At 42.9% G+C, this 18690-nt stretch overlaps 1 protein-coding gene across 6 annotated transcripts in view; it reads left to right on the top strand.

Annotated features, from left to right (window-relative positions):
- KCNK2 (potassium two pore domain channel subfamily K member 2) overlaps nt 1–18690 on the top strand; it is a 172909-nt gene that overhangs the window by 53465 nt on the left and 100754 nt on the right. For 2 of the 6 annotated variants that reach the window (XM_033094113.1, XM_033094114.1), the window contains exons 1-2: nt 10693–10947; nt 14038–14348. In XM_033094113.1, the coding sequence (XP_032950004.1) occupies nt 10947; nt 14038–14348 (312 nt within the window). In that variant the 5' untranslated portion in view covers nt 10693–10946. Of the gene's footprint in view, nt 1–10692; nt 11067–14037; nt 14349–18690 lie in introns of those variants that run through there. The other 4 variants (XM_033094109.1, XM_033094110.1, XM_033094111.1 and 1 more) reach the window with 2 other exon arrangements.

The following is an 18690-nucleotide window of genomic DNA, read 5'->3' as shown; positions in this document are numbered from 1 at the left end:
TGATAGATAAGGAGGTCTGTATTTTCAATGGCTGCTTAGACAAGGTTGAAAATGCCGTCAGTAATATGTAGCCTTAAAACACCCTAGATATGATTTCAAGCTGAAAGCTGACCCAATGCAAGAGCATTCCATAGTAACTAACCTGCACCTGTTGGGCTCCAGTAGCAAGCTATTGCAGGATTAGAGGCAGATCCGCCCCTGAAGTATCTAGTGGTGTGGCAGTGTGGGAGAAGTCAGCAGATACCAAGCCGAAGGCTGGGGAAAAGTATAGTCAAGGCAACTCGATCATAAGTGAGCATCAGCATCTTAGAGGTCAGGAAGTGACAGTATTCAAGATTCATTCTTGCAAAGGGGGAAGAAGAACTGGAGAATCCACAGGATGTACAAGTTAATTCATCAACTTTGCAGTGCACTGCATGCTTTGGGCACAGAATTTTGGGTGGGTGAGGGGTTGCTTCTTCGGTAATGAAGCACAGTAAGTACCTAGCACTCCAGGAAAGGGGAGCAGATGTAGTAAAAGAGAGGCTCCATCCATAGGTGATCTGGCAGGGAAGGTAAGTATTCATGAAACAGGGCAACAGGGTTAGGGATGGAGTGAAGTGAGGGACGCTAGCTCACGCAAGTTCAGGTTTGCTTCCTGTCCTGATGTCAAATTTTGAACTTTTTCTCATTGTGGATTTTTTGCATTGATATCAATTTTTAAAACTGTGTATTAAAATATTTATCTTGATTATTGTGTTTTTGACACTCCCTTACATCTTGCGCCCTCCAAAGGGAATGAAATCTTTACCTCCTTGCCCTACTGCTGGGGGTGCATTGTTGCAATTGAAGCGAGATGTTTCCACACTTACTAAACTCAGTAAACAGAAGCATTGCGTTTTATTGTAGATGTGACCGCGCAGGGTTTCTGATGGTTCCTTAACCCAGAGGCTGCAATTATGGTGCGTTGGAACCATGTTCAGCCTGCAGACAAGTATTATTGTCACCATCATTGTTTATTTTAGAAAATTCAGTTGCCCTCGTTTTGAAATGAAAAGGTGTCTTCCAAAACAACCTGGATATCTGACTTCTCATGAAAAATTGGATCTGTGTTCTTTCATAGCAGTGATCAACTAAAGCTCACTAGAGTATCTCCTCAACTTCACTGGGCGCATTGCATATGTGTATGTTACTGCCTGGTGCTATAGGCATTGAGATTTTGAGCCTGGATTAAATGCAGGATGATTTCAATAATACCTCTTAAAGATGGGCTTTCATTCATTTAATAAATACTGGGTTTTGTGCCTACCATGTGTCAGATGTGGCTGAGGAACAAGATGACATGGTATCTTCCCTCTTGGAACTCGTTTTAATCTCTTAGGCAATATTATGGGTTGTATTATGTCCCCCACCCCCAAAAGGTATGCTGAAATCCTAAACCCGGTACCTCTTATGTTACCTTATTGGGTCTCCACAGAGGTAACCATGTTAAACTGACGTCATTAGGGTGGGCCCTAAGCCAATATGACTGGAGTCCTTAAAAGGAGGAGATTGGGACTCAGACAGTGTGAAGACACACAGACAGAAGATGGCCATCGGGCTGGAGTGATATATCCACAAGCCAAGGAATGCCAAGGATTGCTGGCAAAGGCCAGAAGATAGAAGCCACAGGAAGGATTCGCCCCTAGAGCTGTCAGAGACAGCGGGGTCCTGCTGACACCTTGATTTCTGACTTCTAGCCTCCTGGACTGGGACTATAAATTTCTGGTGTTTTCAGCCATACAAGTGTTTGGTATTTTGTTATAGCGGCCCTAGGAAACGAAGACAGGCAGTTACTAAATAATGATTTGAACAAGTCCTTTATAACAATTGTGATCAGGGTAATGAAGGGAGAGTATGCAGTGTGTTGAGAGTGGCAGGATGGTCTTGGTAGGAAATTAGGAGGCTGTGGGGTCTGTTCTGAGGAAGGTCTGTTGTAGCTGAGGTCTGAAAGATGAGTAGAAGTGACTTTCTAGTAGTGAAAGAAACAGCACAATTTAGGCTGGAAAGACTGAAGGCTCCTAGGAAAGAAGGGGTAGGGCATATTCAAGAAATGGGAAACCAGCTGGTAGCTGAACCACAGAGAGGAAATTGGGGAGCCTGGTGAGGTGGGCTCTATATACTAGCGTGTATTAACTTCCTAGCTATGTTACTTTGGGGAAGTTACTTAATTTCTCTGAGGCTAATAACAGTATTTACCTCATATGGTTATTACAAGGATTAAATGAGATAGTAAATGAAACAGTCTTAAAAGAATGGCTGGTGCATATGACTCGATCGATGTTACCTATTGTTATGATTCCCGTTATTCTTTCTTGTTGTTACCACTAGTGTTGACAGGGCAAGGATATCCAGGGCCCTTAGCATAGTGGTCTGTATCCTGATGGCAACGCGAAGATCATGTATGCTTTTAATCAAGGCTTCCACTTAACCAGATTTTATTTATTTATTTTTAGAATTTTTATTGTGTTTATATTGGTTGCAGGTGTACAAAGCAATATACTAGTTAGACATTTAAACCCCTCTTCAAGTGATAACTCACCCCCCAAGCTACTACTCCTCTGCCATCTCATATAGCTTTTACAATCAGATTTTATTTTTCAAAGATCCATCTGGCTGCAGTGTGGAGAATAGATTGGACATCAGTGGAGATGAGGCCACCGGCGAAAGTCCCCGGGGACAGGTGTGGGTAGTGACAGTCCTGCCTTGATCACTTTGCAGAATTTGGGCAGATCATACCACCATCTTAACAAATTTGGAAATTCCACAAAATTCTGCCTTCTTCTATGTTTTAGGATTTTCTTTTAGAACAAATGCACCCTGAGTGATATATGAAGTTTTATCTTAATTATTCCCTAAACTAGCAGTTGGCCTTGGGCAAGACTTGTAGGTTTTCGTTTAATTATAGACACACACACAAAAGTATAAGGGAAAGGTAGATTCTCTATATATGGTAAACTGAAGATCTTTGGTTATAGGACACATCAAAAACTATCTTTAGGAGATTCTAAATAAGGTGGGTTTTTTTTTTTTTCAATTGCCTTTATGGCTTGTGGCCTCATTTTAGAAGAGAAATTGATTTAGTCTTCACAAACCACATGCACTACCATCAGAATTTGTGTTCTCAAGTGAAGGCAAAATGCAGGACTGGCAAATGTTCACAAATGTAAGTATTAAATGAAGTACTAGATGTGCTGAAAATTCATTAGGTAATAACAGCCATCAAGAAAAATTGAAAATGCTCTGATTCTCTAGATTTATGGTTGATTTTAATACGAAGTATCACATTTGATTTAATTAGTTTGCCTAATATTGGTAGATTTAAAAAAATTATCAAATGAATTCATTGTCAGTGAAGGATTTACCTGTGATGCCAGAGGTGGAAAATGTTAAAGTCTAGATAAAAATAAGTAAAATGTTCATTTCCTAGTGACAGTTTATGATACTCAGTTTTGAAAGGGGAAAGGAAATCTGGAGCAGAATTTCCTTTGTAAACTAAGTAAGTTCTAATGTTTTCTGAATTTATTATGACAATACCATTTTATAAGGAGTTCTTTACAATGCCCTATTTATTATCTTATTCCCCGGTGAACAAAATTATATGTGAATATTAGCTTACTTTAAAAAAAATAAGTATGTACACTGATTAAAGCACCCATGTTTATATCTGAAAGACAGGGTTTTGACTTACATGAATTTTCAGAACTAAAAAGAAATCACACAGGGCCAAGAAATAATATTTAAAAAGAGACTCTCATTTACATTTAACAAATCTTATCTTTCTTCATATTTTTCTGTATATGCATTTATTTGAAAGTTAGCAATATATATATGTATATATACACACACAAAGCCATTTAAAAAGATACTGCTAAGTGTTATATATTTTAGAGTGACTTTACTTTTATTTTTTACAAAGTGAACTGCTTGATTTTGCTGCATTTTACAAAGTTTTTATGGCAAAGTGGCATTTTTTCATTTTTGAAAGTGAAGTACTGTAATCAGGAACCTCAGCAACTCAGCGATGTTTTACTGAATAGACATAGACATAGTTTTTCTACTGTCATTCTTTCTTTATTTTAACTCCATGATTACAAAAATTTGGTGTATCTTCTTTACTACGATATATCCCCAAGTGCTAGAAAAGTACCTTCCTGGTACACAGAAGGTGCCTAATAAATACTAGTTGAATGAGTGACGAAATATATTTCTTGTACCATAAATGACTTAACACATATAGATAGTAATGTAAGTGGAGAGAACTTTTGAACTGCGCACCTCTGAGATTGGGATTGAATGGTGATGTGTGCCAGTGCCTGCCATGATTTGCCAACCTAGTTGGCAGAGAATTTGAGTTGCCCACTAGCCCAATTTCTCACCAGTGCAGAACCGGCCTCTGTAACTGAGCTCTCAGAACAGAGGGAACCCAGATCTTGTTTTTCATTCAGGATTTTTCATTCAGGATTCTCAAAGTACGTTCCTGCATTCCGGCCTCAACATCACCTGGAAACTTGTTCTTCATGCCAGTCCTCAGGCCCCACCCCAGACGTGATGCATCAGAAACTCTGGGGGTGGGCTCCACAATCTGTTATACAAACCTTCAGGTGATTTTCATGCACGCTCAAGTTTGAGACCCACTGCTCTCTAGACTATGCATGTATGGGTACTGCTAACGTCTACCTCTTGTCTTCCTTTTCTATTCTTACTATGAGGTCCACCTTCCCTTCTGATTGAACGTTTTAATTTTAGAGACATGAATACTTCAAAATGAATGAATTTTGTCCTTAGAAGAATTACCTTTTCAAAGTAATGTGCATAGCTTAGTTCTAACTGACGCTTTATAAACTGGCTTGGAATTTAACCCTTAGAAGTTGTATTATTATCGATTGCGACATAACAAATTACCCCAAAACTTAGCAGCTGAAACAAGAACCATTTATGATCTTGGTGTGTGAGGCTCAAGAATCCCAGAGGAGCTAACTTGGGTAGTCCTTGCTCAGGGTCTTCCAAGGGATTGCACTCAATGTGTTGTTGAAGCTTACAACCATCACGTGGCTCAGATCTGCTTCCACTCTCTCTTACACACGTGGCTGTGGAAGACCTCAGGAGATTCACTCCCAGGCTCACTCATTTGAGCCTCTCCTCAGGGCTGCCTGATGACATGGCAGCTGGCTTCCAGCAGAGGGAGAGGGAATGAGAGAGAGCAAACAAGAGGGAAGCCACGGTCTTCTTGTAACTTTATCATGGAGAGGGACACCCCATCTGTATTCTGCTCATTGGCAGCTCACATTCAAAGGGAGGGAGTAACACCAGGGCATTAATACTGGGAGGCAAGAATCATTGTGGGTCTCTAAGATAGAGACCTCCATATAGTTAAATTATTTCTCACTTTCTCCAATTCTTTGTATTGCAATGTTCAATTAAGACTCTTAATTTCTGGTGTCAGAAATCGCAACACAAACAAACTTATCCAAAAAAGGCAATGTGTGCAGCTTACGGTGTAGTTTGATATAAGGAATCGATTAAAGGTTATTACCTGGACCTGGTGGTTTTGGTTCTGTTTGCTCTGTATTGGCTCCAGTCTCAGGTAGCTTGTACTCTGTTATTGGCATAAAAGCCTTCAAGGCTTTGGGGCTCAAAGTCAGTGGCGTAGCATGAAAGTCTTGTTTCCCAGAAACTTTGACATAAATTCCATTGACTCAGTGGTTCACAAGCCCATGCCTGAACCAACTGAGAGACTGAGGAATCATGACTGTGTTGGCGAAGACCCAGGACACACACTGCACCCGCAATCAGGGATGAGTCCTACAAGCTGTGACAGGGGAAGGTAAGTGCCCTCAGAGGGACCACAACAGGCAAGCATTTCACTGAAGGACTGTCTATACTGTCGTCTCCCCACCCCCCAAGTTTGCAGCCAAATAGAACTTCTTGGAAAATGCCCTCGCCCTCACCATTCACTCCCCAACCCGGTGGATCACAGGGCCCTATTGTTCTACTGCCACCTCTCATGCCCTCTCTTCCAAGTCACCATGACTCTCATCTGGGCTAAAGCCGTTGATGTCTAAATTCACGGTCTATATGCTTACATTTTTGTTTACCTTCTGTCTGTTCTCCACATAGAAACCAGAGTGATTTTTTTTAAATGCCATCTGATGAGGTTAGTCCTCTGCTGAAAATTCATCAGCGTCCGTCCCGTTATTCATTAAAATCAACGTGCTGCAATGACCTGGTTTTGGCCTGCCTCTCCAGCTTGATCACTGTCCACCACCAATCCTCACTCACTGAGCTCCCCAAATTCTCCAAGCTTCTTCCTGCCAGAGGCTTTCCACATGTTCTCCCTCTGAAGAAGCCCTTTTCTTACATTCTGTCTCTCTGTCTCCACCCTTGCTTATCTTCAGGGTCACTTCTTTAGCCAGGCCTTCCCTGACCCTCTGACATTAGATATCTTCATAGTACTTTGTCCCTTCTCTTTACTGCACTTATCTGAGTTTTCATTCGTTTATCTAGCACCATTTCTGCTCTAGACCAGAAGCTTAATGAACGCATCAACCTTGCTCTATCTACAGAGCTCCTGTTTGCTACGTAATAGACACATTCAAGAAATATTTCACGAACGTGATTCTTTCTTCCTCATCTTAGACCTGATCTATTGTGTTGTCCATAAGATAAAATAAATGGCAAGATTCATCATAGAGTTGGAATTTGTTGGTGGTCTTGCTGGGTTGGGAGCCCCCTGGTTCATGATGTTAGATCAAGCACAGGAGAGAATTTTATTATAAAATTCTTTTGAGGACCTACGATGTTAAACATATATATGCTGGTTCACTTTAATTCTTAGAACAATTTCTTGTGAGTTCAATGTATTATCTCTGTTGTGTAGACCATCAAACTGATGGTCAGAGAGATAAAGGGACTCCCTCAAACTCACATTTACTGTGAGTTAATCCCCACTGCAGTAAGCACAGGTTCAAAAATGGTCGCGTTAGGATACCACAGAAGTCACTTTGATTCCAACATTCCAGGTCTGATTGGATTATGGGGAAGACAATGGCATGCTCATTTGTTTTTTAACTATGGCATTTTAAGTAAGCCAAAGTCAAAAGCAAAATAAACCAAAAGTGAAGTCGTGTAGGTTTTGGTGCTGCTAGTTTGAGCAGAACCACGGCTATGAAAGCACGAGGAAGGCAGTATAGAATTTTGGGGAGCTAAAGCTTTTTATTTCAGGTTTTCCTATCCATTAAACTAAAGATCAGGGGTGTCTAGTAGTCCCGCAGCATGGAAGAAATTGTGTCTACGTATTCTTTGTTATGCTTTGTTAGGATTTATATGTATTGAGTTACACTGGCATAAAATTAAACAGGATAAACCATCCCATTTCCTTGTTTCTCCAGTTGCAATGATATACAACCTAGCGTACTTCCTTTTTTGACTCTTACTTCAAAGCCCGTGAGTAAGTATGTGTTTGGCACAAGAAGACTCTTAAAGGGGTAAGGTACTTCCTTGAGGGGCTGTGAAGGGGCTGCAGTGGAAAGCAGGGCTAGATCAGTGTGGGGACTGGTTTCTTGGTTCTTTCAAATTGCTTATGAGGCTCAGGTTGGCTTGGTGGAGTGATTCCTGCTCACGTTACAGTTTAAATTTGTTTTTAAAACCTTGTTTTAATGTCTCCATAAAGCAAATCCACCCACCCTCTCCCCTCAACACACTCTATATATGTGCGCTGAATGTGAGAATAATGCAAAAGGGGGAACATGGAGGACAGCTGCTCCACATCAATTGATAAAGATAAGGAGGGAAAATGACATTTCAGCATTTGGGACTGGCGATGAGTCCTACATCCCATGAGTCCTCTTAAAGGGAACCACTATTGTGGGGACAGAGACAGGAGACCCCGCATGACACCCTGCACGACAACTATACAAGCATCTTTAAACCGTGAGTTAATCCCCACTGCAGTTAAGCATTGGCCAGTTTGACAGAGGACCAGTGCTTGGCAAGGTATTTGCCAAAGGAAACAACAACAACAAAAATCACAACTCGTTAAATGAAAGGGGAAAAGTAAAACAGACAAACGAAAAACCCAGAACACTCAAAGTGTTTTATTTAGGATCATTTCATCTGGAGAACAAAACCCTGTGACAGGGCAGAAAATGATTCTGAGGGTGGTGAATTCATCTCATTTCCTATAGATGTAGGATATCTGGAAGGAGACCAGGTGGAGGATGTCAGCAATCACACTTTCATTTAGATGTTAATCACACACCTATTTAGTACCAGTCACTGGTTATTGTGGGTAACATGGGGAATAGACATGGCTAATGACCTCCCTGAGCTTACAGTCTAAAGAAGCACAATACAACTTGACAAGTGCAAAGTTCAATGTTACTAGTACAAAGTCAATGATAGAAGCATAAGTTGCTATCGGAAGCAAATAGTCAGGATTCAGGAGACATTTCCAGACAACTGGGAATCGGAAGAATAACATCTGTGGTGGTTAGTTCTGTGTGTCGATTTGGCTAGGCTCTAGTACCCAGTTATTTAATCAAATACTTATCTAGGTATTGCTGTAAAGGTACTTAACATCTACAATCAGGACTTTAAGGAAAGATTAGGTGATGTGGGTAGGCCTCATATAATCGGTTGAAGGTCTTATGAGCAAAACCTGAGGTTTCCCAGTAAAGAAGAAATCCAAGACTGAAGTATCAACTCTTGATTGAGTTTCCAGTCTGCCAGAGCTTCCCTAGGACTTGCCAGCCCCCACAATCCCGTGAGCCAATTCCTTCAAATAAATCTTTTACACAACACACACACACACACACACACACACACACACACTGTTGGTCTGTTTCTCTGGAAAACTCTACTGATACAGTGTCTTAGTCACGTAAAGTTGGACACAGGACTGGGGAAGTTGTGTGAAGGAAAGTAACAGTATCCAGGAAGGCCTGGAATTGAAAAGAGAAGCAATCAGGAAGCACATTATATGTGACCTGGAGAGTTTGAAAGGGTTTTAAGTTTGGGAGTGAGAGGAACTGATTCACATTTTTAGAAAGGACATCCGATTATATTATTATTGAGAGCAGAAGTCAGGAAAAACATATTCAATTCCAGCAGGAAGGAATTCCTAATAAGGAGGACGATTTTAATAGGAGCAAGAGGTGCTGCTGAATCTATTCCAGAATATTTTTTAAAATTGGTATTTTTAATCATTAGTGGCCACAGTCTTGCAAAAGGGTTGCAACGTTCGTTTTCCAATCAAGTCTTTCTGCTTTCTCCCTCACGGCTATAGCACTCACTAAGAGGTTCTTGTAACTGGGGAAAGAATCCCATCTGGCCAAGCTGCCTTTCTGGAAGATACTCTCTTTTACAGCGGTGGAGCTGGGAGGGTGGAGGTCAGCTGGGGATTCCCGCTGCGAAAGTGGAAAGGAAGAGAGAGTTTACAAACGATCAGAGAAGTTCCGCTACGTCGTGTGTGGGGTGAGAGGACTCGCCCATTACAGCGGCAGCCTCCATTCTGCGCGCTTTCTATCCCTCCTCTGAGGGTTCGGTTCCTCTGCCCCCGTCCCCATGAGTTCAGCTGCCCTCGCGCGGCGGTTTACGAGTCTGGGCGGGGTCTGGTACTTGCCAAGCTGGGATCTTGACGGGGAGGTGTGCCGGGAGAGCCGTCACACTAGGTCCCAGGGCTTCCACCCCGCTGCTCTGCCAAGAACATTCGCTACCTCTGTCCCCAGTTAAGGGGTCTTGCCCTGAGAGCCTAATCGATGTTTCTTCCATTCCCTCTGCATCCCTCGATGTCTTCACACTGGCTCTCGGTGCGTTCCCCATCTTTTTGGTCCGGAACATTCATTCTGATCAGAGGTCTCTGCCCAGTTCAAACACACTTGGAGATGGGGTGGGGGTTGCTAGTGACTCGATAACTCTTCCCCAGGCGTAGATTTGAAGAAGCCAGCACACTCATTACCGGCACCACTCCAGGGGTCTCAGGGTGCCAAAGGGGGCACTTCTCCGTACAACCCTGGCCGGGGGGGGGGTGCTAAAGGGAGGGGAGGATGCCTATGTGTAGGGGTCGGAGGACCCGCGCCCCAAGACTCGGCTCCACACCCCGCACGGGAAAGAGATGGGCTGGAGCCCAGTGCGCCAGAGTGAGAGTGGGGATCTGGGGAAGGGACTGGAATAGTGGAAGGGACAGAGAGGAGGAGAGGCAGCAGGTGAGCCCAAGGGCTGTGCCCCCAAGCGGGGAGGCCGAGGGAGACTTGGGAAGGGAGTACCCGGCAGGGGCGACGCAGGCAAGGATCGGGATGGAAGAGGGTGTTGAGAGGCGAGCCCAAAGGGGGGGTATGGGGGGGGGAGAGTCGAGGGGGACGGAGTTCCGAAAGGAGGGAAAGGAGCCGGCTAGGGGAGAGTGGAGCGAGCCTGGAAGAGAGAGCCGTGGAGGGCGGCCGAGCCCGTGCCATACCCAGCGCGGGGCACGGAGGGCTTGGCCCCGGGAGACACACAAAGACATGCGAAGAGGGGCTGAGCGAGGCTCGCGCACAAAGACGCCGGGGCGCACTGCCGCTGGGGCTGCACCGACCGCCCCCGCGCCGCGCCGCGCCACGGCCGGGCCAGCGCCGAGCCCGGGGCGGAGCGCGCGGCAGCTGCGGCGGCGGCGGCGGCGGCGGCGGCGGCGGGCGCGGGACCCGGGCTCTCCCGGTGACCCGGGCCCGGCCGCAGGCGCGCGCGGGGGCGGCGGCGCCCGAGCCCAACTTGGCCTCGGCCTCGCCCTCTGCCCAGCCCGCCGGTGTCCCCTCCTTCCCGCGATTTCATTTCTTCTCACGCTCTCCCCCCCACCCCCTCCCGCGTCCAGCCCCGCTCTCCCCACCTTGTAAAACAAAGCCGGGGAAAATGCCTGCCCGTGCAGCTCGGAGCGCGCAGCCTGTCTCTGAATAAGAAGTGAGTACAATGGCGTGTTTGTAAAAGGTTCAAGTCCGTCTTTTTCAAAAACATTTTGAATGCTGCATGCCTCATGCTTCCCAGCGCCTCGCGGGAGAGACCCGGCTATAGAGCAGGAGGTGAGACCCCGGGTACCCCCCTCCACCTCCCGCCCCGCGCTTTCCCGCCCCTGCCTGTCCCGGGAGGGCTGCAAATGCCCCGCTGGCAGCACTGGGAGGGTTTCTACCTTCGTTTCCCGTCCAAGGTGTTGGGTCATAATCTGGGGTTGGAAGCAAACCTATCCACGGATCCTCTCCTCGCTGCTTCTCTCCCCCCCACCACCCCCCCCGCTGGTGCCTGGGGGTTTTGCATATGCTTTGGGTACGGGTTTGAGACACCTTGGGGGAGTTTCCGAAGGAGGAGGAGGGTCAACCCTTGGGAGTAGCCGACAGGCAGGACGCATGGTGACCCTGGTCACACTTGTTGCCCTTTGCGTGGTGGGACAGGCAGTGGTGCTGAAAAAAGCTTGCTTCTCCTGGTATTGAGTCGTCCATGGAACCCAGGAGCGAAGAAGACATACCTGGGTGAGGATGGGAGACCAGGACTAAAAGGAGACTGTGATGCGCTGGGGGCAGAGGAGGGAGGTAGTGATGGTGCAGAGTGTGTGGAAGGGGCGAACCTTTGGGTCCTTGTCCTAAGGAGCTTCTCTTCCTGCTCATACATCAAACGACTGGAGATGGAAACCTAGATGGTTCCCCATATTAGACCGAGAGGAAAGGCTGTTGTTTTGATTTTGGTATTTCACCAGTTTCTGCCCATTCGGCCTGCCAAATGTACATTATATATATTTCTGCTGATTAAAAAAAATTCAATAGCTTAAAACAATTAAACTCCAGTAGGAAATATATTAGCTTAACACACACACACACACACACACACACACACACACACATCTTTTTTTTTGTTTTTGTTTTTGATCTGTCCCCTTTCTCCAAAAGCATGTAATGATAATGCCTTAGTTTGGCGTGGGCTTTAAGATTGGGTTTGGGGAGCATCGAGGTAAACAATCTTGGTGTTTTCTAGTTCTAGCGAGTTGAAACCATGGATGTGAAAAATCAGAAATACGAGAACACAGAGAACTGGAGAGTACAGGCTTGGGAAGCTTCCTTCAGAGAGATCATTTAGAGCTTCTATGTGATTTTCTGTCATTTTTATTCCCTCAAATGGCTTAATTTTAGATTATGATCTTTATTTTTTGCTCAGACTCACTGAGCAGCTTGGAGGTGGGGTGGCGTGGCTAAACAGCAGATGACAGTGGTTTTACCTATTATCAGTATTTCTATTTTAAAAAGTTTTTTTTTTTTAATTAAAACACCAAGCAGTGCTAATTTTGAGTTAAGTTTATAAATATTGGATGTTGAAGGTGTCTACTAGCGTGGGGCTTTATTCGGAGCAGGTGAGTGTATCAGAAGGGAAACTTGTACAGACCTGTATATAGCAGGTTGAACCATAGGAAATTGCTGTAATGTATGTATGTGGAATTTCCACGTGGAGCCATGGGTACAGTTATCTCATCAGAGCTCTGACTTCATCTCTTTAAAGTCAGAATCATTTAGCGCTTTGCTGGTTGAGGAGCCCTCTGTTATCTGCCATCATTTTACAACACGACTTAGGTCTGGCGCTTCAAATAGCTTTGTTTGCAAAGCTTTTTGATGGGCAACTGAAGATTTATTTTATGAACTCAAACTGTCAGAGTCCTACATTTTAATTCTCAATGGTAGTCAAGAGGGCAGGATATGTAGCCATGTGAAAATTGACACTCTTTATTCCCTTCTTATCCTGAAGTAATTTGAGGTTCTTGTAGGGTATTTGGATGTAATTCCATAGGGATTTCTTGTATGCTTACCTAAATGTCTTTTAGATTAGGTTATCATTTTACCAGTGTATTACATACACTAATTTTACTTATAATAATCGTGGACGTTAAATCTATTATTCTGGTTGAGTTAATGGCCTTTTCAAATCTCCTATTTTTCGGCCATTCTCTTGCCCCTTTGGTTCAATGTTGCCTTTCCAATCAAATATATTGTAGTAGATGGCTTATTTTCCCCCTAGCAAGCGGAAGTATAGTATGTCTTGTGTATTTTCTGAAAAGGAATCCATTAATGATATTTTCGAATAGCTGAGATGAATAATAAATGGATTTAGAGTCACCTCAGAGTATATGGGAATTTGTAAGAGAACACATAAATCCACTCTAATGGAGCAATTATCTTTGTACAGAGCAGTAGGGTCCAAGGTGTGAGACAAGGTTTTAATTTTTGTGTATGTGATAACATTCACTGTTGAAATGGCAGGAACTTGTCATATCTTGGCTGCACCTAGGATTGTGCCACAATGGGTAGCAATGCTTTTGTTTTTATAAACATGTCAGAGATTGAATAACAAAATGTAGAGAATGCTTAATCATAAGCCCACTTTAGAGCAAAAAAAAATAAAAATGATTGGGCTATTGAGTGGTTTATTTACTACCATGTTTTACCAGAAAATCACTAATGTTTTTGAGCAACAATGTTTGGGTCACAAATTTACTCATAATACAATTCCTTTATTATAATGAATGTTTAAATAAAACTGGAGAATGTTATTAACATTGACTGCTTGTGTTATAGAGTGTTAAGTACTTGAGAAGAGGAATCAAACTATGTACCTTCTTCATGAGTACTCAAATATCTGGTTTAGTGTCATCAACTCTTAGGAGTTCAGTAAGTCTTCGCTGTCTAGCATGGTGGACAGATATAAATTTTGAATTTAATTACGAAGAACACAGGCATTCTTTAATGTTTTTTTAACTTTTTTTGTCTACCTCCTGTTTTTTTCCTCCCATCTGGATCCCCAATGGCAGCAGAGAGCTAAGACCCAGCCCCCTTTCCTTGAACCCATATATATGGTCCTGGATGCAATCTAGCGGGACCACTTCTGGTTTAGGTCCCAGACTTTCTACCAGGAGAGCCAGCAGAGTTCAGTCAACCTTTGCTGACCCCTTAAAGGAGTCCGACCATTACCCCTCTGATCTCCTCCAACCTAATCCTTATTCTCTTTTGTTGTCAGTGGCGGCACCTGACTTGCTGGATCCAAAATCTGCGGCTCAGAACTCCAAACCAAGGCTCTCGTTTTCCACAAAACCCACTGTGCTTGCTTCTCGGGTGGAGAGTGACACAGCCATTAATGTTATGAAATGGAAGACGGTCTCCACGATTTTCCTGGTGGTCGTCCTCTATCTGATCATTGGAGCCACTGTGTTCAAAGCATTGGAGCAGCCTCACGAGATTTCACAGAGGACCACCATCGTGATCCAGAAGCAAACATTCATTTCCGAACACTCCTGTGTCAATTCGACTGAGCTGGACGAACTCATCCAGGTAATGGCACACAGGAGTTGTTACTCCGTTTCCCCTCCGGGGAAACAAAGAGTAAGAGTTTGAGGAGACAACTCATAGCACAGTGCTGACCTGACGTGCCTGTGGGGGCCCTCGTCCACTTTTCTCCTTAGCGTCAACTTCTTTTCCTCAGTTTGTCTCCTTGCTGCACTTCTTACCTCTTTCCTTATTTCTGCCATCTTTTCTTCTCCTTTGCCTTTCTTCTCCCTCCCACTGTTCCTTCTCATGCTCTTCTGTTCCTGCTGTTCTATATTTCTGTCCTGGTGTTTCCCTGCTTTCTTTCCTTTTGTTGGTGGACATGGCTTATCTTGCTGGAGGCCCTCCTGATTAGCTACCAAGAGAGTTTGTGTGGCAAATGGGAGGAGAACATAAGGCAGACGAAGTGTGGTAATTGTGGCAGTGACGATCATAAGATAGAAAAGATGAGTTTGCGCTGTGACCCTCTTGAGATGGGCATCCCTCGTGGTTAACAGGCTGTCATTCACGTCTTTAATTTAGTCAAAGTATAACCCTGATAACTGCCTTGTTTAGGTGCCATGGGAAAGTAATTAGTCAGTGCTTCTCTAAACCCCAACTAAAAGCAATTAACTACTGCACAGATAAATGGAGTTTTCGAATAAAAACTAATTTAGTTTTAATTTACTCTATAATGGCAGGACAGTATCTTTATGGAAAAACATTTTGTTTTAAAACTTAATCCCAAAATGATTTCAAAGTTTCAGTTAGGCTCCTTGGAGATGGCTATATTTTTGTGGTAGATTTCTTTTGCATAAAACATAAGTCAAACCAAGAATCTTGGTCAAGAAGAAAGCCCTCGAATTTTTCTTTCAAAGAGAGATCTGACTGGTTGTTGAAAATATTTTCATTGAACACGTATTCCTTTTCCTATAGAACCGATTTTTCTTTCCTCACGTAAGTCAAATTGGACTGAAAATTATCCGTGAGTCATCATCTGAGCAGGTTCTTCATCTTAAATTTGGTTTTACATCATTTTAATGATTTGGAATAGCAGATTGAGGGAAGAAATTATTATCGGTTTTAATCCAGTTTCTTGTTCTAGGACCATTCCTCTTTGATTTCCTCTTGCCGTGGATTCCCAAAGGTTACCTGTGTCCTTCATACCCCTCTCTATTTATAGAATACACGTACAACTGATTATTCTAGTTTTTTTGAAAACTGTCAAAGCTATTAGGTTGGTGCAAAAGTAATTGCGGTTTTTGCCATTATTTTTAGCCTTTTATACTGCAATTACTTTTGCACCAACCTAATAATATTCTCTGACCCTCATTTAGCTCCTATCACATTCAGACACTTCTGCATCTCACCCATGTGACTTAAATTTTGAAAAAGCTCCTCACATCCTTATATACTGAATTCTCTATTTTTAGATGGTAGTGGTGTTTTCCCAATTGACAGTAAACCCGACAACTAATATCACTGTCCCACCCACCCCACTGCCAGTTCCTATATAAGATCACTTCCACTTCACTCTCTTTGTGCCTCCTAGTCCTAAGAGGTACCGAAAATCTTTGAAGAATCCCCTTAGGTTTTAGAGGAAGAGTTCTCGGTTGTCTTGGAGGTAGCATGGAGTAGAGATAAAAGCCTAACCTTTGGGATCAAATAGATGTATTTTACACTCCAGTTGAGTACTTTAATGAAAGTGTCATCTTGAATAAGTAATTTTCCTCTCCAAACTTTAAATGATCTATCTGGAATGAGGCAGGAATACCTATGAACTAGGGTTGCTGTGAAGAGTAAAGACATAATCCAAGTAAAGCATTTAGTCCTTAAAACGTGTTAGGTTTGTTTTCTGTTGTTATCCTCCCACCTCTACTCCATCATTTTATTTGAGTGAAGCACCTGATTCATCTGAAGTGAGGCAGTTGGTATCGGGCAAGAACACCAACAAACAAAAACCCTGAAATTTCAGGACAATGATGGAGTTAATTTGAAAATAGTCCCACTGTTCAGTATTGCCCAGATTATTCAGAATTGTGAAAATAACTTGAAGGTCATGGCAGGTGGGGACAATCTGGAGGTGGAAACTGATCATTTTTGCTCCATTGTTTTTGGAATGGCCTCACACAGAGCTCAATATATGACCTATTTTTTTTTTTCTGCCCCACACAGGCAATCCACTTTAGCTTTATTAATAGTCACTGCTGATTGAGTATTTTTGCTTCTTAAAAATCTTAATTTTTTTTTGTTGCTTATTCAGTATTTTTCAATGCAGAAGTTGCTTATTGTTTATTGTCATTTCACTCACCTTTATAACCTGATGGCTTTAATAAATTATTTTTTCCTCTTTGAATATAATTTTTTCTGATAAAAGAAATCTTTATGATGGCATGGCTTCGAGGACCAAGATCAGTGTTTAAATAGGGAGGTAGGCAAATGAGCCAGTGATCATATATTAAAATGACATTTCATTCATATGATCCTCATAAATTTCAAAGTGTTTTTTCTGCATTTATTTTCCCATTTAATCATCCCTTAAAACCTCATGGGTAGATATCTTATTATATCTTTGTTTCTAGAGATTTATTTTGTTCCTTAGATTGAGCCATGCTTCCTTGTTTCTTTGTGTGCCATGTAACTTTGTGTTGTGATCCATCCATTTGAAAAAACAGCCACGTTTCTCAATGTTTGCAGACTGACTATGTACAGGGAAAGAATTTCACCAATCAGCCCAGCTTGAAAAGCCTCTCAGACCTTTTTCTGTGGATTTGATTCCTCTGGATTTGTGATTTCCCAATTAGATGGATTTGCCAGTTTCTTTTTTCAGGAGCTTGTAATCTCTTGCTACCTCTGGTGTCTGTCTGCAGTACTGCAGGTTTTGTGTAGCTGCTAGAAGACACTCAGGTCTCTTTTATTCTCAGTGGTCTCCAGCTTTCTAGAGTATACTGCATCCCCGTCAGCACACTGAGTTGGGCAAGACAGAAACCATTCCTCTGGGTAGTCCTCCAAAAATCCAGAATGTTGGATGCATGCTCCACTCTTCTTTTCCCCACTGAGAGAGAGGTCACCAAGCTCTGTCAGCCTCTGTCTGCTGTACCATGGGTCCTCTGGTGCAGAGGCAAGCTGCCCAGCTCACTTTTGTTCTCAGTGTTTCCCAGGCTCTAGAGTGTGCTGGGTCCCATCAGTGCTCTGAGATAGGCAAGACAGAAAGTAGTCCCTTGGGCAGCACCCCCAAAACTCAGAACATTAGATGCATGTTCCAACTCTTTCCCTTCCCAGGGAGAAGCTTGGGGCTGGGAGTTTTCTTCCAGTCATGCTGTGCTGAACGATGGGAAGGACTACGGTGATCTGAAAGATAATACAGGCATACCTCGGAGATAGTGCTGGCTGGGTTCCAGGCCACCACAATAAAGCGAGTATTATAGTAAAGCAAGTCACACAAGTTTTTTGGTTTCCCAGTGCATGTAAAAGTAATGTTTACACTACATTGTAGACTATTAAATGTGCAGTAGCATTATGTCTCAAAAAATGTACATATTTTAATTAGAAAATACTGTATTGCTAAAAAGAAAAAAGCTAAACATCCTCTGAGCCTTCAGTGAGTTGTCATCTTTTTGCTGGTGAAAGGTTTTGCCTCAGTGTTGATGGCTGCTGACTGATCAGGGTGGTGGTTGTTGAAGGTTGGAGTCGCTGTGGCAATTTCTTAAAATAAGACAATGAAGTTGTCTTTTTTTCCGTATTGATTGACTCTTCCTTTCATGAAAGATTTCTCTATAGCATGCAGTGCTGTTTGATAGCATTTTAGCCACAGTCGGACTTCTTTCAAAGTTGGAGTCAATCCTCTCAAATGCTGCTGCTGCAGAAGTGCTACCACCACTTCTGCAGTTACTTCCTCCACTGAAGTCTTGAACCCTTCAAAGTCATCTATGAGGGTTGGAATCACCTTCTTCCGAACTCCTGTTAATGTTGATATTGTGACCTCTGCTCATGAACCATGAATGTTTTTAATGACATCTACAACAGCAAATCCTTTTTGAAACATTTTGAATTTACTTTGCCCAGATCCATCACAGGAATCACTATCCATAGCTGCAATAGCCTATGACATGTATTTCTTTCTCTCTCTTTTTTTAAATTAGTTTCAGGTGTGCAAAACAATGTAATATTTAGACATTTACACCCCTCATAAAGTGATAACACACCTCTGACATTGTATATAACTGTTACAATTCCATTGATTCAATTCCTTATATTTTATTCCACATCCCGTGAGTATATATGTATATATTTGGTTATAGTTGACATTCAATATTATTTAGCTTCAATATTATTTAGGTGTACAACGTGGTGGTCAAGCATCTACACC

This window comes from Rhinolophus ferrumequinum, chromosome 22 (assembly GCF_004115265.2).
Source record: "Rhinolophus ferrumequinum isolate MPI-CBG mRhiFer1 chromosome 22, mRhiFer1_v1.p, whole genome shotgun sequence".
Taxonomy (NCBI): domain Eukaryota; kingdom Metazoa; phylum Chordata; class Mammalia; order Chiroptera; family Rhinolophidae; genus Rhinolophus; species Rhinolophus ferrumequinum.
Note: the sequence above shows the minus strand (reverse complement) of the source record. Positions and strands in the feature narration are given on the sequence as shown.